Below are 23976 nucleotides of genomic sequence, written 5' to 3' on the forward strand. Positions count from 1 at the left end.
CTTTAAAAAATAGTGCCCTGCCTATTTTTAAGTGAATTTGAAGTAGTTGCCAAGATACATGACACAACCCTAGCCCTTTGCTCTCCAGTAACTCACAATCTAGTGAGGAGACAAACAAGTACATGAGTAACATATAAGACAGACTGTGACGGACGCCATAACTGAGAAAAACACAGAGGACTGCGGAACAACCAGATCTACCATCCACCTGCCTCCTATTCCTCAACTCAGCTGAAAGAGTTCTTTGAATGTTCCTTTGGTTCCTCCATGCATTTACGTGCAGCTGGACAATGTCAGGTGCAGTTTAGCAGAAGGCAGACTCGGAGAGAGGAGCAGATTTAGAACCCTAGGTTTAGGAGCGCCAGGGTGGCTCAGTTGGTTAAGTGTCTGACTTCGACTCAGGCCCTGATCTCATGGTTCATGGGTTCAAGCCCCGCTATAGGCTCTGTGCTGACAGCTCCGAGCCAGCTTTGCAGTCTGTTTTTTTCTTTCTCTGCCCCTCCCCTGCTCATGCTCTCTCTCTCAAAAATAAATAAGCATTGGGGCGCCTGGGTGGCTTAGTCGGTTAAGCGGCCGACTTTCGCTTAGGTCATGATCTCGCGGTTCGTGCGTTCGAGCCCCGCATCGGGCTCTGTGCTGACAGCCAGTTCAGAGCCTGGAGCCTATTTCAGAGTCTGTGTCTCCCTCTCTCTCTGACACTCCCCTGCTCACGCTGTCTCTCTCTCTCTCTCTCTCTCTCCCCTAGAAATAAATAAAAATATTTAAAAATAAATAAATAAGCATTAAAAAAACCTTTAGGGGTACCTGGGTGGCTCAGTCAGTTAAGTGTCTGATTTTGGCTTAGGTCATGATCTTGCGGTTCATGGGTTCAAGCCCTGCTTTGGGCTCTGTGCTGACAGCAAGCCTGAAGCCTGCTTCGGATTCTGTGTCTCCCTCTCTCTCTGCCCCCCTACCCCCACCCCTGAAGAATAAATAAACATTAGAAATTTTTAAAAATAAATAAAAACTTAAAATAAAATCCTAGTTTTGCCATTTATTAACCATTGGGCAATTACTTAACTTTTGAGAGAAGTTTCCTTATCCATAAAACAGAGCTACCAACTTTTTGGAGAGAATCAGTGAAACAGAATGTGTAAAAGTGCTGACATATGTTAGGCTTACAATTTTTCTGAATTTTAACGTAACAGGGTCTTGGAGCACCTGGGTGGCTCAGCTGGTTGAGCATCAGACTTCAGCTCAGGTCATGATTTGGTGCTTCGTGAGTCTGAGTCCCACACTGGGCTCGCTGGTGTCCGTGCGGATCCTCCATCCCCCTTTCTCTCTCTGCCCCTCCCCTGCCTGAGCACGCACATGTACTCCCTCGTGCTCTCTCAAAAACAGATAGATATTTTAAAATAAATAAATAAAATTTAATGTAACTGGGTCTTCTTTTAAATATTAGGCACTCATTAAATGTTTGTGGATGAAGGAGCACCTGGGTGGCTCAGTCGGTTGAGCATGCAACTCTATATTTCAGTTCAGGTCATGATCCCAGGGTCATGGGATCGAGCCCCACATTGGGCTCTATGCTGAGCATGGAGCCTGCTTGATATATTCTCTCTCTGCCCCCCTGCACCCTCTCTCTCCTGCTCATGTGTGCTCTCTCTCAAATTAAAAAATAAGAATTAAAACGTCTGTGGATGAATATTCTGAAAAATAGCTTCTTTCTGATTTATCAAGCAATTTCTCTCTCCCTAATTCCAACCACTTCTAAACCATCATTTTTCAAAATGTGCTCCTGAAATACTAAGCTAGAACTATGAAGTTCTCTCCAAACATTCTCCTAGCCCATCCATCCTTAATAGTAAAATAGAAACCCTACTCTACTTCAAGTCAGCTCATTTAAGAAGCTGTCAGTCAGCAGCCACTTTAGAAATCTGAATCTGTCTGTGAAAGGGTACAGCACTGTTCTGTCTTTTATGCAACATCTGACGAATGAAGGCTTCGCCACCAGAAAAATCAATTTCATCTCTAGTGGCACTACTTCCTTTTCCTGAGCCCTTGTACCTACCTCACTGATCTCTGGAGATACCTCGGGCCTTAAAGAAAAAGAATAAAGGCTCTGAAGAGCACAATAGTTTGCTGTATGCTAGAATGTTATTAACCTTTGTATCCTGACTTCATATTACAAGTCGGGACTGACTTAAAGAAGTCAAAAGCCACAATCATCCACAACCAACTGACGGACACAAAGTCTGTCCTCATTATTAGAAGAGGAAACTTTTGTGAACCGTAAAGCAAATATGAACACCGCAGGAATGACTGTGTTAAAATACTACGGGCATACAGAAGACACTGAAAATAATTTTTTGGCTTTACTTGTGCTTTGAGAGGAGGAAGAAAGACAACATTAATGGATATCTACTATTTCTAAGGCATTGTTTTTACAGATGATAGCTTATGTAACCATCAGGGCAATCATATGGAAGGAGTTAATATCTCCACTTAACAAATGAGAAAACTGAGGCCTAAAAAGAGTCAGTGGCAGTCTCCAGAATCACACGGTTAGTAAGTAAAAGCTAGGACAGGAATCCAGGTTTTGCCTGCTCTCCAAACAATACAATGCCTCCTTCCTCAAAGGCTGATCATTCATTCAGTCACCAAAGATGTAATGAGCACCTATTTTTTTCTACCCACCTACCTGGGACTGAGATACACAACCACAAACTAAAACACTCTGGGTTCTGCCCTCATGGAGCTGAGTGTGTTGTGAGGAAGACAGGTATTAAATAAGTACACGAGTATGCAAATACAGGGTGAGCCTATTTATTTATGGTGGGGAAAAGATCTCTGCGGAGACATTAGGGTTGAGACCAAAACCAGGAAAAGAAGTTGGGAGGAGAGTGGGGTAGTTAGAGACAGCACATGTGAAAGTCCTGAGAAGGAAGCAAGCTGAGAATGCCCAGAGTTGTAAGGAGGCCAAGTCATGCAGGAATCATGAAATTGTTTGGATGAATTCAAGTACAACGAGAAGCCTAGAAGAAGTGTGAGAAAGTAGCATGTTCAATCTGTTTTAGATGTTATTCTGGCTGCAATGGAAAGACCAGATTGAAGAGGAACTACAATAGACAGGGGGCCCAGTAAGGCCAGGCAAGAGACGGAGGGCTTGAACTAATGGGATGCCATAGGGGTAAAGAAGTATACAGAGAAGATGGGGCACCTGGGTGCCTCAGTTGGTTAAGCGTGTGACTTTGGCTTAGGTCGTGATCTCACGATTTGTGGGTTTGAGCCCTGTGTCGGGCTCTGTGCTGACAGCTCAGAGCCTGGAGCCTGCTTCCGATTCTGTTGTCTCCCTCTCTCTCTCTGCCCCTTCCCCCGCTTGCGCTCAGTCTCTCTCTGTCTCTCAAAAATGAATAAACGTTAAAAAAATAATAAAAGAAGTATAGACAAGAGATACATTTGGGAGGCAGTAATGGCACAAGTTGCTGATGGACTGGAGGGAGAGGAAAAATCAAGATCGAATCAAGAGGCGAAATAAAGTATGACGCCCAGACGTTTAGCATGGGTGCCTGGAATGATGGTGGTTCCATCTGCTGAGATGGCGAAGACTGGAAGAACAGATTTGGTTAGAAAGTGAAAAATGTAGGGGCCCCTGGCTGCCTCAGTTTGTGAAGCATCTGACTTTTGATCTCGGGGTTGTGAGTCTGAGCCCCACACTGGGTGTGGAGGTTACTTAAAAAATAAATAAATACACTTCTAGAAAGAGAGAAAGGGAGAAAGAAAAGAAAAAATTCAGTTTAAAAACATAAATCAGACATGCTGTGAGGTATCCAAATGAGGATGTCAAGTATGCAGGAGGGGTCTGGAGCTTAGAGGAGGTACAAGGTCCACTAGTCCTTGCTGTTGGAACTGCCACGCGCAGCGTATTCTCAAGTGGGCAGGAGCTCCAAACCCAGCGGCTTTTCACCTTCAGTCTATGCTTAACATAAAGGGTAGGTTTTCAAGGCCAGAAGAGTATACCTCTCCTTGGAAAATAGTGTAGAGAGCAGGTAAGTTCTCCATGGTCTCGGGTCTTCCTGAATTCATCCTTAATGTTCTATGGCTCCTCCATTGCTCTTCTGGTAAAGCTAATTCAAGCGGCCTAGCACAAAGAAATAAGACAACAATATGAAAGACATCCGCGTTAAAGAAGAAACGTGCACATGACCCACAGCTCGTCTCTACAGAGTAACAGCATCAGATTGAACACCATGTACTTTTATCCACATCCCTTGCCCACTGTCATCATGAGGAGTTGCGGAAACTTCAGTCTTATTTTTTTCAGGTTGATACCTACCCAAAGCCATTGGTCTCTTTCGTCTTTTGTTTTCTATTTACCATTATCACTATTCTTTTGTCAAGGGAAGGCTTTTGAAAGGTGTGTGTGCGTGTGTGTGAGACTGAATCTTAAAAAAGGGAATGATACCAGTTATAAGAACTAACATTTATCAAAAACTTACTATGTCCAGGTACTGTGCTAAGCCCTGGACATCCAATATCTCCTTTAATCCTTAAAACTCTCAAGATGTAGGTTGTATTCTTATATAAATAAGAAAAACGATCAGGCTCCCAGAACCCAAATTACTAGGCCTATGTCAAAAAGCTAGGAAATACTGGAGTCAAATTCTGGCTGACACCAGAGTCCATGCTTTTTTTTTTTTTTTAAGTTGTATTTATTTAAGTGATCTCTACACCAAACATAAGGCTCGAACTCATGACCTTGAGGATCAAGAGTAGGATGCCCTACTGACTAAACCAGCCAAGCACCCCCCAGAGTCCCTGCTTTTAAACATCATGCTAGGTGGTAATCTGAAGTGACTTCCAAAAAGAGAACAGCTTAGTTTTTTCCCTTAAAATTAAAAACACACATGCTCATTTTAAAAATTCAGATGATAATATGTATATTCATAATAAGGAAAAAAAATCACTCATTATCCAATTTTATAGTCTTTAAAACTTTATATATAGAAGAGGTTTTTTAATGAAATCATGAAATTAATAATAATTAATAACCTTTTCTTAAAATTCTTTTTTAACATTTATTTATTTTTGAGAGACAGAGAGAGTGTGAGCAGGGGAGGGGAGAGAGAGAGGGAGACAGAATCCAAAGCAGGCCCCAGGCTCCAAGCTGTCAGCCCAGAGCCCAACACAGGGCTGGAACTCACAAAATGCGAGATCATGACCTGAGCCGAAGTCGGCCACTCAACTGACTGAGCCACTCAGGCGCCCCTTAACCATCATTTTTAAAATATATTTTAGTAATTTATATACACACATATACACCTCTTTTTTTTGAATGCCTACATAATAATCCATTCTTGGATGCACCAAATTTATTTAACTATTTATGAATCATGTTCAAATGCAGACTGCAATTCAGTAAGTCTGAGGTGGTGCCTGAGACTGCATTTCCACAAGCTCCCAGACGATGCTGAGCTGCCTGAGTAGAAAGTCTTACAGCTTTGGGGGCGCCTGGGTGGCTCAGTCGGTGGGGCATCTGACTTCGGCTTAGGTCATTTTCTCACAGTTCATGGGTTTGAGCCCTGCGTCGCGTTCTGTGCTGACAGCTCTGCCTGGATCCTGCTTCAGATTCTGTGTCTCCCTCTGTCTCTTTCCCTCATGCTCTGTCTCTCAAAAATGAAAAAAAAAGTTAAAAAATTAAAAAGAAAAGAAAGTCTTAAAGATTTGGAGTTGGAAGGGACCTTAGAGATGCTCTGGCTCAGTCTCCTGGTTTTAAACAGAGAGGAAACTAGCAGTCCAGTGGCTCTTAACCATGCTGCTGTACTCTGCTGAATAAAATCACTGCTACACAAACTTAAATCTAATGGCTTTGCCCTCAGTTCTGTTTATCCCAATTACATTTCTGACAGTAAGACTTGAACCTCTATCTTCCCTAGATTTTCATAACCAAATACTTTCTCCTCTCTTCAACCCCCTGCACAACCCCTCACTTTCAGATGATGACTCTGGGTCCTGGCTTTGGAAACTCTTCCTGACCTACAGGACCATCTATTAACTGAACTGCCTCACTTAAAACAGAAATGAAAGAAAATCCCATCAGCCTTCGAAACCCTGGTTCTTGTGTCATCCCAGGGTTCCCACATCCTTGTCCCTGAGTTCCATAAACCAACTTTGTGTCCTTATAAGAAACTTGCCCTTTTCTGCTTAGGTCAGCCACACATGGGTTTTTATTACTGTACTAACAGCACATGGAATGGAGGCAGATTTCTCAGTTCTTGAGAAATGGCTGGTGAACAGGTTAAATCCAAGTATCAGAGCCTGGATGGATCCTGCCCCCGCCACTCCCCAGCTACGCAGCCTCCTCTCCAGCCTTCCCCTCTCTTGGACCAGCACCTCTCACCTCACATCCTAAAACAGAGGTTATAGATCTGAGGCCAATGGCTCCATCAAGAGACTTGGATTCCTCCAGCTTATGGAGCACTAGTGAGGTATAGAGCTCAGAGGCACCAGCAGCTGTGACCCCTAAACTGAGCTCAAACATCTTAGTCTATAACCTGTTCCTCTCTACACAAAGGTCATGGGAAGAGGAATAAAAACATAAAAAAAAATCTTTAAGTTGTTGATTCCTGCAGGTTTCTGCTGTGTTAAGTGTAGGAATACATAACTTAAAGCTCTCCTATGGGCTCCTGCCACAGAATGGGAGACTGAGAAGCCCTCTGCAATTCTTCAAGAAGGAAAGTGGAGTGCATTAATGAGGGAAGCCCTGAAACATGGCAGTCACAGGTTTACAATCTCAAGAAAGTGGTGGGTTGCCATTTTTGAAAATGAAACTTAATATTCTCTTTCAAATTATGTCCTGTAAAAGCCTAGAGTTTTGTGGTGGATGTTCAGAAACTCCTGTCAATCTGAGTTAATTAAAAAAAATTTTTTTAATGTTTATTTATTTTGAGAGATAGAGACAGACAGAGCATGAGTGGGGAGGGGCAGAGAAAGAGGGAGACAGAATCTGAAGCAGGCTCCAGGCTCTGAGCTAGCTGTCAGCACAGAGCCCGATGCGGGGCTCAAACCCACAGACCACGAGATCATGACCTGATCCGAAGTCGGACGCTTAACCAACTGAGCCACCCAGGCGTCCCTATCTGAGTTTATTTTTAAACAGTCAATTCTGAAATATCTAGGGACCAGAAGGTTCAAGAAAGCCACAGAAGAAGGGCTCGAGGCCAACCAACCAGAGGAGAGTCCCCAAAGGTGGGGGAATACATCCCCCAAAAAACCAGACTTTGGGAGGTCCCGCCAGAGCAGTTGGGAAGCTAGCAGCCTCTCTTCAGTCATTAGTAAGCAATTGCTTATTGCCGATTCCCACTTGCCCTTCCAGCCTTGGGTGGAGGCTGGCAGCAAGGAGGAGTGGAGGGTACGGGAGTGTATTCTGTGTTGATCCAATTTACCTACTCAGCATCTATGTAAGATTTCATTTGGGGAAAAAAAAAAAAAAGAGTCCTGCTGTCTTAAGAAAGTTAATAAAACACTGAGACATAGTCCACTCAAACAGGACCACACCTGTAGATTTAACAGAGCAAGTAAACTGACAGGTATTGAGGTATACCATTTAGAAGTTGCTTTGCAGTAATTCTAGAAACAGACTATCTTCCGTTAAGTGCTTCATTTTACATGAATGTTTTAAACACTATAATATGTAGGGAGGCCACAGGGACCTAGTTGCTGGCCACCCACTTCCCAAAGCAAGGGACAGAGCAAGGAAAGTGTGGGGACGGGAGGTGTGGCAGGGGAATGATGGCGCAGAGTGAGGTCAAAGCCTACATTGGGTGAGGAGGAAATTTGCGAAGAAGAGCAACCCAGTGTGAGAAGGAGGAGGGTAACGATGGCGTCCATATGTCAGGCTGTCCAGGATAATGACAGGGCCTGGAGACTAGAAGAAGTAACTCAATGCAAACTTTCTGATCATAGGAGTTACACTGTAGTCATGCAGGAGAATGTCCTTGTTTGTAGAAAAACTGACGTATTTAGGGATGATGGGGCACCAGGTCAGCAACTCAGCTCTCAAATGATTTATTAAAAAAATGTTCTTTGTACTGTACCTCCACAATTTTGTGATTGTTTCAAAGCTGTTTTTTTTTAATGTGCATGCAATTAAAAAAAGAAAGAAAAACCACTTGCTCTCCCTTTTCTCAAGCAACGTAAAGTTCATAGAACAATATTAAATTGGTAAGATACTGTTTCATTTTGTTTTGTTTTTTGAGAAAAAGCAATAGAGCGTGGATGGGGAGGGACACAGAGCGAGGGAGAGAGAAAATCCCAAGCAAGCGATACACTGTCAGCACAGAGCCCACCTGACGAAAGGCTTGAACCCATGAACTGTGAGATCAGGACCTGAGCCAAAACCAAGAGTCAGATGTTCAACAGACTGAGCCACCCAGGCCTTGGAACTTCATTTCACGTGTCACCTTACTGATCTGGCCAAGATTTTTGTTGTTGTTTTTAAGTTTGTCTGGATTTAGAGTTGTTGTGGTTGTTACAGAACAATACTAACTAGATAGAACCCTAAGAGTTACAGGGATTTTAATGTATCTTTAACCTGTGTATAAGAATTGAGAGGAGAATCAGTTGATAAGTAAAATTACTGGGATATGAACAAAGACAGATGATTCCAGAGCCGGCATTCTCAACCACTATTCTCCACTGCCTCAAAAGAATTCACAGTGCACACCTAGATCTTGTGAGAATTCTAACATGAAGTAAGTCCCAACATTAGAGATTCCAATGAGGAGTCATCGTCGGAAGGGCATTATTCATGGATGAGGCTATGATGAGCTGGACCTAGATTAATTCATGTCAACATGTAACCAAGGGCCATTTCTTATTTGGTTTTCTGTTCCCAGTATCTGGTATGCAGTAGGTACTCAATGTTCTGTGGGGTTTGTTTGTTTTTGAATGAGTGAATGAGCCTCACAATATGCCAAACATATAAGGAAAGAAGGGAGGAAGGTTCTGATCTAAAGAATGTAGAGAAAGTAAGTTCCACCCAATATGATGGCTAGATCAGAAGCAGGGAGATTTTCAAATGCCACGCTGGTAGCCAAACTTCTCCTTGCCACCAACTCGATGGAATGACTATCTGAGACACAGGCTTCTTCATTTTTGAACTTCAGTCATGGATGGAGAAAACGCCCAAAAGCAGGAAAGAGAATGAATAGTAAGATGTAAGGAAAAACACTAAAAATTGACTCATAAAATGTGAAAGCTGAAAAGGAATCATTCACCCCATTACTCTAACTGAAAATGAAGCTAGCGGAGGTCAAGTGACTTGACAAAGGCTGCTTACAGTTCACCAGGTGGCAGGCGACCCCACAACCAGTACTTACTTTCTACTCCACACCATTCTTAGTCAATAATCGTGGAGGTCCTCTCTAAGTCCTCTGATGACAATAGCTAGTATTTGAGTGTTTATTTGCTATACACTAACCTAAAAGCTTTGGTTGTCTTAACTAATTTAATTCTCTTTCAGACCACTCAGCATGACATGCAATGATCATTACCATCCTGTAGATAAAAAAAACTAAGACATGAGAGAAGCTAAGTAACTTACTTAAGATTACAAAATGACGAATGATGAAGATGAGATTCAAATTGCATGAACATTTTTTTCTTCCCTTTCCAGGTTGTGAAATTCTTCTGCGCATGCCCTTGTCTCACACAGTATCAGACTCTGCCTCCCCAAGCCTGCAGTGTCTAGCTCAGAGAAATTTATAACTGTCAACTGAAATACTGAAGCACTTCGTTTAATCCTATATATTTTTTATTTTTTAACGTTTATTTATTATTGAGAGACAGAGAGACAGAGCATGAGCAGGAGAGGAGCAGAGAGGGGGAGACAGAAAATCCAAAGCAGGCTCCTGGCTCCAAGCTGTCAGCACAGAGACCGACATGGGGCTCAAACTCACGAACTGTGAGATCATGACCTGAGCCAAAGTTGGACGCTTAAATGACTGAGCCACCCAGGTGCCCCATGTTTAACCCTATTCTAAACTGCTTGGTAACTCATCAGTTTGAGTTTTACTCAGCTCATTTACTGATGTTTACACCAGGCTCTATGCTAGCTCCTTCATAAACCTCCCATCCAGGCCTTAAAACAACTCTACAAAGTAGGTATTCCTGTGTACAGAAATGAAGTAAGTTGCCCAAAATGCATGGCTAGAAAGAGACAAATACTAAGCCATTCCAAGGACCACATGCCCAGGCCACTGAACCACCCCTTTCGGCACAGTCCCTGTCCTCACAGACTTCCTAGTCTGGTAGGGATAATGGTAACCACCTGCAATACAATGTGATCAGTGCTAAAATAGTGGCCAGGTTCAAAGTACTGAGAAAACAAGAAAGAGACCAAGAGTTTGGAGGACACAGAGTTTAAGAGGTGACAAATGAAGAGGACTTTAAGGGTAAATGGAAGTCTCGCAGCAGGGAATACCGTTCTTCGATCTCATTAGAACTCTAATCTATGGACCTCTACTGTCTTGCCACCCATTAGCCCTCTCCAGCTTGGATTCCACTGCCCATCATTTCAATAATGCCCTTGGGGCACCTGGGGGGCTCAGTCAGTTAAACCACGGACTACGGCTCAGGTCATGATCTCAGTTTGTGGGTTCAAGTCCCACCTCTGGTTCTGTGCTGACAGCTCAGAGCCTGGAGCCTGCTTCAGATTCTATGTCTCCCTCTCTCTCTGCCCCTCCCCAACCTGTGCTCTGTCTCTCTCTCTCAAAAATAAATAAATGTTAAAAAAATATTTAAAAAAATAAAAATAATACTCTGACCACCCTTTAACTCCTTGACCGCTCACCTGTCTGGCATGAGTGAAGTATGGCTGCAAACAACAGAACCCATGCTGGCTACGATAAGCCAGAAGAGGGGTTATTGTCAGGGGTTACGTGGGTTATGAAATTCCTCGAAGGGCTATGGGAGCAGGCTCTGTTAGAACTTACAGGGAACAAGTCCTAACCCACAAAGTAAGTCTTTGCCATGATCGAGAAAGTTATGGCCATCACTGCAGAAAGTCAATAAACCAAAAAGTTGATGCTGAAGAGACATCAGCTCTGCTGGGATATTTGCTGGCAGAACTGGATGGCTCTCACCCTCTCTGTCTCCACATCTAACTCCATTCCAAATTCAATTCTCACCTTAGGTCCAAAGCAGTCTAGGAAATCGTTTTTGGCATCTCAGAATTTTCAGTAAGAGAAGGCACAGTAAGGGGTAGAAATGTGCACTGAGCAAGTCGAAGCCACAGTCCTCACCATACCTAGGTGAGTTTTCTCCATGCCGGCACTGGAGAGCCCGATGGTGCTAGAAAAAAACTACGATCTCCAACCTTAAATGGGCCCTTAACTCTGCAAGACAATCTACATTTCCCTGGTCCCACAATTCTCCCACCATCGACATCTTTCACAATCTTCTCAAATCTCTGATCTCCTCTCACTGAGTCTATGATCCCATCTCCTACTTTATGGAGAAAATAAAAGCCAAGAGAGAGGAATTCATTTTATCAGTACCGAATATAGAAACAACCTGTCCCTATTGCCTTCGTTTCCTTCTTCCTTTCTATTAACTGGAGAAACCGTCCATCTTCCTAGGGTTGCTCCCTCTCTAAATGTATTTTGGATCCCACCTACTCCCACGTTCTCACAACACTATCAATGACCCAAGTTCTCTCTTTCTCACTTCCTCCTTTGCCCTCTCAACTGGCTTCTTGGGGACCTCTCATCTCCTTCAGGTTCCACGTCCTCTCCTCTCCTGTACGATCACACATATGGAAAATACTCTGTAGGCTCACCGCCTCCCTTTCCTCCCCGGAATCTTTGCCTCATACCCGGCTTCTGGTCGCCTCACACCAACTCCCGTGAAGGACACCATAAGCTCCATGATGATAAAGCCAACCACAGGCACGTCTCAATTCTCATGTTATCTGATTCCAGGATTTTCTAACACAGAAGCCCCCCCCTTCTTTTTTTTTTAAGATTTTACCTTTAGGTAATCTCTACACCCAGTGTGGGGCTCAAACTCACAACCTCAAGAGCAACAGTTGGCACACTCTACCGGCCAGGCACCACTACAGAGATCATTTCCTGCTTCTGAGGCAACATTCCTCAGGTCCTCCTCTACAGCTCTGTTTCTCTTGTGGACTCACGCTCTCGTTCTTGGCCATTACAAGCTGGGGCCACTCAACGTTCTCTTACCCACACTGATGGCTCATACTATCACCTATATGCAAATTATTCCCAAGTAAGTATTTCCCAAAAAACTTTCCTCTGAGTTCCAAAGCTGTATTTCAAACTGCCTCCTGGGTATCACACCCCCTCCCTCTCCTTCCAAGAAAAGAATTACCCTGTTGCATAAGCCAGAAACCTAGACTTATAGTTTGATTTCTCTCCTTCCCCTATCTAAATCCAATCCATCACTAAATCCTACCGATTTTACCTACTATAGATCTCTAGAATGTGTCCAGTTCCCTGCAGTTGGACAAATTACCTCAGTCCTCATTGCTAACAGCTCTCACCCAAGTAGTCTGTCTCCACCTATCTCTCCTATCTGTTCATGCTCCTGAGCCTGAGGGATCAGGTCGCCTCCCCCACCCCCCACCCGCTCCTCCCCCACCATATAAAAACCTCCAGTGTCCTCCCATCAGTCTAGAAAGTAAGATTCCTGCACCTCTACCCACCTCCAGCTGCATCCTGTACCAGACTCCTTCATTCCCTCTGTATTGGTCACAGTAGCCTCTTTCTGCCTTTTAGTCATTTCCCACAGGGCTCTTGCACATGCTGTTCTCTATGGACTATTCTACCTTCGTCTCCTGACCCAAGTAATTAGAATTCTTCCTTCAGGTTATCGGTTCAGGCACCTTTTGTTCACAGATGCCTTTCTGCTTCTTTCAGGCCCTCATAACACCAGGGCCCTCTCCAAGGGAGCACTGATTCCCCAGTTCTTAGGGAGATCATTGCTCAACATGTTTGCCCCACCAGACTCAAACCCCTGAGGTCAGGGACCATATTTGGTTCACAACGTATCCCCCAGGCTCTGCACAATAAGTACCAGTTGGACGACTAAGGGGGCGACCTGGTCTCCACGTATGAATCCAAATCTCTCAACAAGACCGTACTCAGGAGAAGCAGGGGTCGGACATTTCCCTCATCTCTGTCTCTCTCTCAGAGGCACAGAGCAGGCCCTACTCCAAGGCTGCACCATCCGTGGCGGAAACAAGCCGGCCTCCTCGGCCAGAAAGGAGCCTGGTGGAGCTGGGAGACAGGCCTGTCTACACGGTAGGCGCTGGACAAACACGCCAGCCATCGAGAGCCCCCAGCGGCCGCAGAAGCGGAACCCACGCTGCTATCTGCGGGCGCTGCGAACTCGGGGCCCGCCTCTGTCCCCTGCAAACCGTCAGCAGACAACGGCCAGGCTCAGGCCACACAACCGAGGCGCCGCCTCCAAATGCCGCAGCCACCCACCCCCGACCTTCCTTCCACTTACTCGGTGTCAGGTCCGGGTCTCTCCGCTGCAGCATTGCGCGAAACGCCAAAACCCCGACAGCCCTCCCACCCACAAGACCCAGCGCGCCTAGGCGGGACTCCAGCTCCACCCACCAATCCTGGCATCGCACTCTCGTGACGTTAGGAAGACCTGACCAATAAAAGAAAAGCATTCAGGGGGCGGTGCAGAGGGGAGTACTGGAAACCGATTGGTTTCTCCCAGCCGGAAGTTCTGGGGGAAGAACTAAGTTGGAACCAATCGCGTGGTGCCGGAGCTTGTCGGCGCGGTCAGCGGCGGCGCTGAGAAGAGCGGCTGCCGCCATGATAGAACAGCAGAAGCGCAAGGGCCCAGAGTTGCCGCTGGTCCCAGTCAAACGGCAGCGCCATGAGTTGCTGTTGGGAGCTGCGGGGTCGGGCCCCGGAGCCGGGCAGCAGCAGACCGCGCCGGGAGCTTTGCTGCAAGCGGTAAGTGAAGTAGGAGGCGGCCTTGGGCCCTCAGATCATCTTCCTCTCTGAGAGCCCCGCACCCGGTGATCCCGCACTGCGGGGGCGGAACGAGACTCGCTACCTGCAGTTAAAGCAGGGAAGCCTGGTAAAAGCGGTCGACGTCCCCAGAGAATGCCGTATTCGTTAGCCCTCTGGAATCCTGTTCTCAGCGTCTCGACCACCCTGGGGCATGGCGTTAGAATGAGAGTTTAAGGACCTTGAGCTCAAAACCAGAACTAGGGCTTTCTCGTACGTCATTTCTCAGAGATCCGGGATAGAGTGAACATTCAGAAAAGTTTGTAGGATGGATGGAATGAATGAATGAACAAACGAACGAACGAGAGGAGAAAGGAAATGAGTGATACCGACTCACTTTGGGACTTTGGGCAAGTTGCTTTCCTCTTTACCTCTCAGTGCTAGTACTGTTATTACCAACATCGGAACAATAGCTCACATTTATCGAGTCCTGGTATTAAGTACTCCGTACCTGAAAACTCGGTTAATCTAGTAACAGCCCAAGAGGTAGGAACTGTTAGTGTCCTGTTTTGTAAACGCTTATCTGGCAAATGATAGAAACAGATTTTATTCCATGCTCATAACTGCATTTCTTGTGAGATAGAGGTAATGATCACCCCTCTCCTCTTGTGCTGTTAGGTCAGATCAAGAAATACACGTGTCAGGGCGCCTGGGTGGCTCAGTCGATCCGGTGTCTGACTTCGGCTTACGTCATGATCTCACGGGTTCGGTTCGATCGAGCTCCCCGTGGGACTCGGTGTTGACAGCTCGGAGGGAGCTGCTTCAGATTCTGTGTCTCCCTCTCTTTCTGCCCCTCCCCCAGCTCACACTCTGTCTCTCTCTCTCTCTCTCAAAAATAAACAAACATTTAAAAAAAAAAGAAAGAAAGAATGTCTCTCCTCTCTTAACCTCTCCACTGGCCCATGAGCAAATCCTGCTGGCACCCTCCTCAAAAGATATCCCAAATCACTACCACGTCTACCTCCTCCATCACTAGCTTCTGGTCTAAGCCGTCATTATCTCATCTGGCATTGCAGTGAGGTCCTAACCGGTATTCCTGTTTTCTGCTTTTGTATGGTCAGTCTCTTCTCAGTCCAGCAGCCAGAGGAGTCCTGCTAAACGTTAGATCACATAACCCTCTGCCGCAAACTTTCGGTGGCTTTCCACTTGGCCCAGACTTAAACCAAAGTCCTTGTAGTCTTTTGCCCTCTTACCCTTTGCCTCTCAGATGTACCAGTTTTCCATTGTTCGCCCTGCCCCAGTCACACTGGCTGCCATGTTCTTGCCTCAGAGCCTTTGCATATGCTACACTCTCCTGGAGTGCCTTTCTTCAAAATACCCACATGGTTTACACACACAGCTCTTCCAGATCTTTGTTCAGATACCGCTTTTGCAGTGAGGGCTTTCCTGACTGCCCTGCTGTAAACTGCAATGCCTGATTCCCATTAATCCACATTGCTTTTTTTCCTCCATAGTACCTACCACCTGCTATCTGTTTTGTGTTCTCTCTTCCTCCCTCCTCTTCCTCCTTCCCACTAGAACACAGACCCCACTGTTTGCTTTTATTTTGTTCTGTACTGTTTTCCCAGCGCCTAGAATAGTGCCTGGCACATAATTTTTTTTTTTTTTTAGTAAATGTATAATAAACTGGAAGTGAGCAAAGAGATTTGGGGATTACTGATAGTCTACTAGTTTTTCTCTCTGCCGAGAGTATCAGCTGACGTTTCAATGAATTGCCCAAGCCTAGGCTTAGTGCCGAGACCCATACCAAAACTACTTTCCTGGGTAACCTGTACCCTGCGGGGTTGTCGAGAAGCTCAGTTCACTCAGGCATTCATTCATTTATTGATTAAATGAGCTAGAGACTGGGAAAACAGTGTTGAATGACACAAGTAGGGTCCCTGCACTCACAAAGCTTCTCTTCTCCTGGGGAAGAAGGATGAAATACGTTAAACAAATAAAATATAAAATAAGGAAGGTAATTGCAGGTCGCGAAAAGTGCCGTGAGGAAATGCAGTGGGATTAATGGAACGCAGAGGGGAGGTGTGGTGCGGCTTGCGTCTGAGTGATCAAGGAAACACTTTCTGACATGGAAGCATTTGAAAGGAACCAAACACAGGAAGATCTAAGGGAAGAGGATCCCGATTGGGGGCAACAACAAGGGTAAAGATCCTGAGGCAGAAGTGAGCTTCACGTGTTTAAGCAGTTAAAATAGCTGGCTGTGGGACAGGAGCGGCACGAGGGCGTAGTTGGAATAACAGGGAGACGCCGGACACTTCGCAGGCCTGCGTCATATTAGAGGCAGACGTTCATGTGAGAAAAGTTGCCGTTCTCTAAATCCAGTGGCATCCACCCGATTGTTGTTCCCATGTCTTCTGCAGCCTCCTCCGCCCGTGTGCAGTGACCGCCCTGAACTTCTGTGTTTTGTTTAGGGACCTCCCAGGTGTTCCTCCCTTCAAGCCCCAATCATGCTTCTCTCCGGACATGAAGGGGAAGTGTACTGCTGCAAGTTTCATCCCAACGGATCCACCTTAGCCTCTGCGGGATTTGATCGACTGATATGTAAGAGTTTTTGAAGCTGGAGTAATTTTCTCTCCCAAATAGTGATTCTTTTGTTAAAACTTTCAGTGCCACAGAAGGTGTCAGTTTGGGTTGGTCACATCACACACCGACCACAGGGCTAACATGCTGAAATAGTGTCGTGAAAGTGTTGAATGATTTGGGTATGGAACTAACTCAAGGCCCGTGCAGTACAGAAGGGATCACGTTACTAGTTGGAAAGTGAGTTGTCCTCCTTTGAGAATATCTTCCTCATGGAGGCAAATCTTGAGCTGATTTAGCCAAACAAGAGATCTAGGCCTACCAGGTTGATGGAAGTAATGAGAAAGAGAGCTTTTCCTTTTCCCAGAGGTGTGAGGCCTTCCTCTTGATCCACTCAGAATCCTAGTGTATGGCAAAGGAGGGGGCTGTGGGGATCCTATAGTGGCAACTCACTTGGATCATCTGCCTGGACTGACTGCGTTAGGGTCTGCATTCCAATTCTCAGCTGCCAGTTGGGAATACCCATTTTTGAAAAATAAGTAGAAGAAAATCACTTTAGAAGAGTCATGAGAAAAAGCAAGAGAGAAGATACCAGAAACATCTGACTTTCTTTTATTCTAGCATCGTTTGTTATATTGTGAGATCAAGTGAGTCCTTTAGCTCTTTGCTCAGAAGTCTGTACCTCCAGGTGAGTGACAGTTGTCTGCTGTCATGGTGTAGGTATTCTAGTTCTGTGATCCTTCGAATCAACAGTGACCAAGTAAGTATCTGGAAGACTTGGGAATCTTTGCAGAACATCCTTGAATTGATGTGCTTAATTTCATCAAACAAACAAAACGGTTTATCAATAGAAAAATAACTACCAGATGTACATGCCTTATTACATATAGAGGTGCTCCTTAGTAATACTCCTCAACCTCATTCTTTGCTAGACCAAGCTCCCCGAGGACAGGAACCGTATCTATTGATTTATCTCATTTTACCACAGCATCTGGCATGTTAGGGGTACATGGTGTGTGTGGAATGCGTGAAGGTAGTGTGAAGTCATTGCCATGTGCCCTTCGAGTCAGTTGCAGCTTCCTGGGTTTTCTGTAAGTGCCATCATTTTGCAGTTCCCTTATACGCATAGCAGACGTGTAGTCAGTGCCAACTTTTTTACATTACAGCAAAAAAAAATTCAGATTTAAAAAATTAATTCTGTCAATTTTATGAAATATGAAGATACGGCACTCCTTTTGTTTTAGTGTCAGGAAAATTGGGCCAGCTGGGAGAACCAATAGGGAATATACTCCAAGGGAGTCAAATTTCAAAACTGTTGTGACAAATTTAGAAGTACCTTTTCTGCGGCCAGTGGTGAGCTTTCTTTGGCGTAGTAATGATCCCAGCACCCCTGTTCCCCTGACAGTGCTGTGGAATGTCTATGGTGACTGTGACAACTATGCCACATTGAAGGGACACAGTGGGGCGGTGATGGAGCTGCATTACAATACCGATGGCAGGTGAGTTGTCTGAGCACCGTGGGGCGACAGCTGCTTCTCCTGCTAACTTGTTCTGGCATCCGTTCACATTTCCTCCTTGAGTTTCCTCTCTCGGGAGACTATGCCACGCAAAACGACTGCATTTTGGGCCGCTACTTTATTCTCCTGGCACAAGCCAAGTACAGTGTTTCTTGTTCTGTGTATACATTCATAAATGCACCTCGATCACCTAACAGCAACAGCTCAGGCAGATTTTTTTTTTTTTTTAAACATACAATGTAATTTTTATATGCAGAAGTCAGTGATTTTTATTATAAAAACAATAAAAGAAACTTCCTTTGAGAAACTCAAAAACAGATAAATGAGAAAATAGCCCATATTCCTACCACTCTAAGATTATCACTGTTAATCTTATGATATGTTTTTCTCAAGTTTTTGCCTACTCAAAGCCATTTGGTTTTTCATATACGTTAGAGCTTCATGTACGATCTTTACTGCTGGTTTTTTCCTTACCGTTAATTCACCATAATGTAGCTCTATCATAATGTACATTTATCATGAACATTTTAATGACTACATAATTTTACAGTAACCATATTATAAAAATGTGATACAGTGTCAATTAATCCCACGAGGTATTTTAGTGAACATTCATTGCTTTATATCTCTGGCCTCTAAAATCTTAGGGTCCCTGAATCGACTGCTACGTAACCTTGTATGTATTTTCCCTATTAGTATTTGAATAAAGAAAGCCTTAGGAAATCAATTGTAACTTAGAAATCATTTTCAGAGACAAAATAAAAACTTGATTTTGCAAGAAAGAGAGTTACTGAGGCACTGGGTCAGGAATTGCTGCAGTGTGTCTTCCCTCTGCAGCAGGAGTTGATTAAACATTCCCAGGTGGGAAAATGTCTAAAGTGTTGTCTGCCTCAGAGAAGAAAAGATTGAGAAAACTCCTGGTATTAGATTGTAACACGTCATGGGGACTGACAGAAGGAAATTTTTTTGACATTTCACAGAGTGGACCTTGTAGCCGGGCCTAGAGAACAGTAGGATTTTGTTAGGGAGGGTAAGGCATTCCCGCCTCATGTGTCAGACTGTCAGAGCACACCCTGTCAGTGGCCTTAAAGAGTGCCACGTTTTGGCAAGTATGTGTGTGGGGGGGGTTGCTAATACTTGTCTTCATTTATTTATTTATTTTTGTTGTTGTTCTTGTAGCATGCTCTTCTCCGCATCCACAGATAAAACTGTGGCAGTGTGGGATAGCGAGACAGGCGAGAGGGTTAAGAGGCTGAAAGGACACACTTCCTTTGTGAATTCCTGTTACCCAGCCAGGAGGGGCCCCCAGCTTGTCTGCACTGGCAGTGACGACGGTACAGTTAAGGTGGGTGTTGTCTGTCTGTCGCAGTTTCTGAGGTTAACATAATGTGAATCTAGCTTGCTTTCCACCTATGCCATACTCTCCTCTCCACAACTTTGCTCTACCAGTCGTTTCTCAAAACAGAGGTCTTTAAAAATAATATGTTTTAAGTATCCTATAGAATAATAAATATGAGAACCACATTGAAACCATTGTGACTTGAAATGAAATGGATCGCCTGAATTGAATTCTTGACTCAGCTATTTACCTAATTATGTGATCTCAGGTAGGTCACTTTTCTGATCCTGTTTGTCAATCTTTAGAACAGTGACAGTAACGTACATGTCTTCCGAAGCTGTTGTGAAAGTATAGTCACTATATGAAAAGGTCAATATGTGGTTTAGTAACGGGGTCATTTAGTCCAGTGATTTCCAACCTGTCTTCATATCAGACTCACCTGAAGAACCCGCTAAAAATACCCATATTCTACTAGTTCGAGAGGTATGGAACTGGAATTTTTGTTTTTAAATTAAGACTTTTTGTTAGAGCAGTTTTAGGTTCGCAGCAAAATTGAAGGGAAGACACAGAGATTTCCCATATACCCACTGCCCCCACACATGCACAGGCCCCCCCCCATTTTCCCCCACCAGAGTGGTACATTTTTTACAATTGATAAACCCACAGTGATAAAGCTACAGTGACACATTAGTCACTCAAAGTCCGTAGTTTATGTTAGGACTCACGTTTAGTGTTACATATTTTGTGATTTGGGACAAGCATATAATGGCACGAATCCATCACTGTGGTACCAGACAGAGTATTTGCACTGCCCTAGAGAATCCTCCATGCTCCTCCACTCATCCCTCCCACCCCTGGCAACCACTGATCTTTTTACTGTCTTCATAGTTTTTGCCTTTTTGAGATTGGCTTATTTACTAATATGCATTAAAATTCTTTCATGTCTTTTCATGGCTTGATAGCTCATTTGTGTTTAGTGACAAATAATATTCCATCGTCTGGATGTATCACAGTTTATCCATTCACCTACTAAAGGACATCTTGGTTGCTTCCAAGGGTTGGCAGTGAATGAATAAAGCTCCTGTAAACATCTGTGTGCAAGTTTTTGTGTTTTACCAGCTCTCTTGGGTAAATGCTAAGGACCATGATTGCTAGATCATATGGTAAGAATATGTTTAGTTTTTTCTTTTTAATGTTTTTTATTTTTGAGAGAGAGAGGGCGTATGTGTGCTCAAGCGGGGGAGGGGCAGAGCAGAGAGACAGAAACTCAGAATACAAAGCAGGCTCTAGGCTCTGAGCTGTCAGCACAGAGCCCTACACAGGACTCAAACTCCCGAGCCGTGAGATCATGACCTGAGCCGAAGTCAGATACTTAACTGACCGAGCCACCCAGGCACCCATGAGTGTGTTTAGTTTTTAAGAAATCACCAATCTGGGACAGACACCTAGATGGCTTAGTCAGTGGATCATGCAACTCTTGATCTCAGGGTTATAACTTTGAGCCCCCTGTTGGGTGTAGAGATTACTTAAAAATAAAATCAAATCCTTAAAAAAAGAAAGAAACCACCATTCTGTCTTCCAAAGTGGCTGTACCATTTTACATTCTCACCAGCAATGAATGAGTCTCCATTGCCCCACATCATCATTTGGTGGTGTGATCGCTTCAGATTTTGGCTTCTCCAGTAGGTATGTGATGGTACCTCATTGTTGGTATAATTTACGTTTTCCTGATGACGTTCGATATGGAGCATCTTTTTATATGCATTTTGCCATCTGTATATCTTCTTTGGCGAGACGTCTGTTATCTTTAGCTCAGTTTTTAATCATGTTGTTTTCTTATTGCTGAGTTTTAAGAGTTCTTTGTACATTTTGGATAATAGTCCCTTATCAGAAGTACAGATATTTTCTCCCTGTCTTGTGGCCTGTCTTCTCATTGTCTTGACATTGTCTTTAGCAGGCAGAAGTTTTTAATTTTTTTTAAATGTTTGTTTATTTTTGAAAGCATGAGCACACGAGTAGGGGAGGGGTGAGAAGGGGACAGGATTCGAAGCAGACTGCATGCTGACAGCAGAGAGCCTAATGGAGGGCTTGAACTCATGAACCAGGAGATCATGACCTGAGCTGAAGTTGGGACGCTTGACCGACTGAGCCACCCAGGCGCCCCCAGAAGTCTTTAATTTTAATGAAGTCCAGCTCATCAACGATTTCTTTTGTAGATTATGCCTTTGGCATTGTATCTAAAAAGTCTTTGCCATACTCAAGGTCTGTGTTTTCTCTGTTACCTTCTAGGAGGTCTATTTTACATTTCATAGTAGGTCTGTGATCCATTTTGACTTGATTTTTGTGAAAGGTGCAAGGTCTGTATCTAGATGCATGTTTTCTGCGTGTGGATGTCCAGTTGTCGTACTATCGTTTGCTGAAAAAACTCCGTTTGCTCCATTGTGTTGCCTTTGCTCCTTTGTCAAAGATCAGTTAACTGTGTTTCTGGGGCTCTATTTCTGGGCTCTCTGTTGTTCTCTTCCACTGATGTATTCTTTGCCCAATATCACACTGTCTTGATTATTTAAGCTTTCTAATAAGTCTTGAAGTCAGGTAGCCTCAGTCCTCCAGTTTTATTCTTCTCCTTCAATATCGTGTTGGCAATCTGGGGTCTTTTGCCTCTCCATATAAACATTAGAATCGATTTGTTGATTTCCACAACTTACTGGAATTTTGGTTGGGATTGCATTGAATTTATAAAGTTGAGAATGACAATATTGAGTTTTCCTATTCATGAACAGGGAATATTCATTTATTTCTTTGATTTCTTTCACATTCATCAGAGTTTTGTTTTGGGGTTGTTTTTTCTTTTGTTTTGTTCTTTAAAAATATTCATTTATTTTATGAGAGAGTGAATCCCAAGCAGGCTCTGCACTGCCAACACAGAGCCTGATATGGGGCTCAAACCCACAAACCACAAGATCATGACCTGAACCAAAAGTTGAATGCTTAACTGACTGAGCCACCCAGGTGCCCCCCATTCATCAGAGTTTTGAAGTTTTCTTCATTTAGATCTTGTACATACTTTGTTAAATTTATACCTAAATATTTCTCTTTTGAATACTAATGTAAATGACGTTGTATTTTTTAGAACCAGGATTTTTTTTTATGTTTATTGGGGCGCCTGGAGGGCTCAGTCAGTTGAGTGCCCAACTTCAGCTCAGGTCATGATCTTATAATTCATGGGTTGGAGCCCCATGTTGGGCTCTGTGCTGACAGCTCAGAGCCTGGAGCCTGCTTTGGATTCTTTGTCTGCTCCTCCCCTGCTTGTGCGCTGTCTCTCACAAAGGAACAAACGTTTAAAAAATTTTTTACTTAATAAAATGTTTATTTTTGAGGGGGGGGAGTCGGTGGGCGCGGCAGAGGATCTGAAGCAGCCTCTGTCCTGACAGCAGAGAGTCTGATGTGGAACTTGAACTCACAAACCAGACAGAGATCATGACCTGGGCCGAAGTCAGACACTTAATCAACTGAACCACCCAGGCACCCCAAGAACCAGAATTTTTAAACATGTCCCTCATATGATTTGATGTAGCAGGTCTGACATTTTGTAAGCCATTGATCTCATCCAGCATCCTCATTTTATTTTTTTATTGTCTTTATTTGAATATGGTTGATCCATAATGTTACATTAGATTCGGGTGGACAGCATAGTGATTCAAAAAGTTTATACATTATGCTATGTTCACCACTGCATCCTCATTATCAAATGAGGAAAGTGAGACCTAAAAATAGTTACTTCTTTCAAAAGCACATGAGGACATACTGCTTTGTACTACTAGCCATTTTTATTCTTTCTTTGGCACTAATTCGGTACTCTGGGAAGTATTTTAGCGATTAAAGAAGGAGGGACTTCAAAGGAGTACATCTGAGAAAACATGCTAAACTTGTGATCGTTGCTTTTTAAAATCAATTTGCTTTCTTTTGGTAATTGAAGGTGGTGACACTGACATACTGAATCATCTGCATGGAGATATTGTCCTACTAAATCATTTTTATAATAAACCCAACCACATGGGGCCCCTTGATGTTTAGCTAGAAAGAGAGCGTGAGGCTTAGGAATGATTCCAAAGCCCAGAGCTCTGAAGCTACGTGTGCCATGGTTGGAGAGTCTTAACGGATTCACTAATGGGCCTTTCAGAAGGCGGTAAGAAATGAGGGGGGCCCCCTAAGAAATTTTACCGAGGACCTGCTATGTCAGCATCCAGGAACTTGCTCCTGTTTATTTTTGGCTTTCCTTCCTTTACCTTTTCTCTTACTTTCTTTCATTTTGTCTTGTCTTTATCCCTTTCCTCATGTCAGTCTTTCCTCTGCTTTTCTTTTTTCAACTACTTTGTTGAATATATGTTTGTCTTTTCTGTCCTTTCAGTTTCATGCTTCTAAACATGATTTGAAATAAATATTGTAACTTTATCACTCAAGGTAATATTTATCTTAATGTGCAATATGTCACATCCACTAAAAGTGACTGTTTTTTAATCAGTTCCTTATTCTTAATTTCAGCATATTATTTATAATTAATGCTTTGTTG

General features: G+C 43.8%; 2 protein-coding genes across 3 annotated transcripts in view; one reads left to right on the top strand and one right to left on the bottom strand.

Moving 5' to 3' along the window:
* ZCCHC17 (zinc finger CCHC-type containing 17) overlaps positions 1-13588 on the bottom strand; it is a 50875-nt gene extending 37287 nt beyond the window's left edge. For both annotated transcript variants that reach the window (XM_077763547.1, XM_077763548.1), the window contains exons 1-2: positions 13510-13588; positions 4000-4120 (exon numbers count right to left, since the gene is read on the bottom strand). In XM_077763547.1, the coding sequence (XP_077619673.1) occupies positions 4000-4065 (66 nt within the window). In that variant the 5' untranslated portion in view covers positions 4066-4120; positions 13510-13588. The remainder of the gene's footprint in view (positions 1-3999; positions 4121-13509) is intronic.
* A 206-nt stretch (positions 13589-13794) lies between these two features.
* The window catches only part of SNRNP40 (small nuclear ribonucleoprotein U5 subunit 40), a 32556-nt gene continuing 22374 nt past the window's right edge, over positions 13795-23976 (top strand). Inside the window, exons 1-4 of the mRNA XM_077763550.1 lie at positions 13795-13973; positions 16442-16571; positions 17956-18049; positions 19247-19412. Coding sequence (XP_077619676.1) covers positions 13830-13973; positions 16442-16571; positions 17956-18049; positions 19247-19412 — 534 coding nt within the window. The 5' untranslated portion in view covers positions 13795-13829. The remainder of the gene's footprint in view (positions 13974-16441; positions 16572-17955; positions 18050-19246; positions 19413-23976) is intronic.

The sequence above is a fragment of the Crocuta crocuta genome, unplaced genomic scaffold (assembly GCF_008692635.1).
Source record: "Crocuta crocuta isolate KB4526 unplaced genomic scaffold, BGI_CrCroc_1.0 scaffold214, whole genome shotgun sequence".
Taxonomy (NCBI): Eukaryota; Metazoa; Chordata; class Mammalia; order Carnivora; family Hyaenidae; genus Crocuta; species Crocuta crocuta.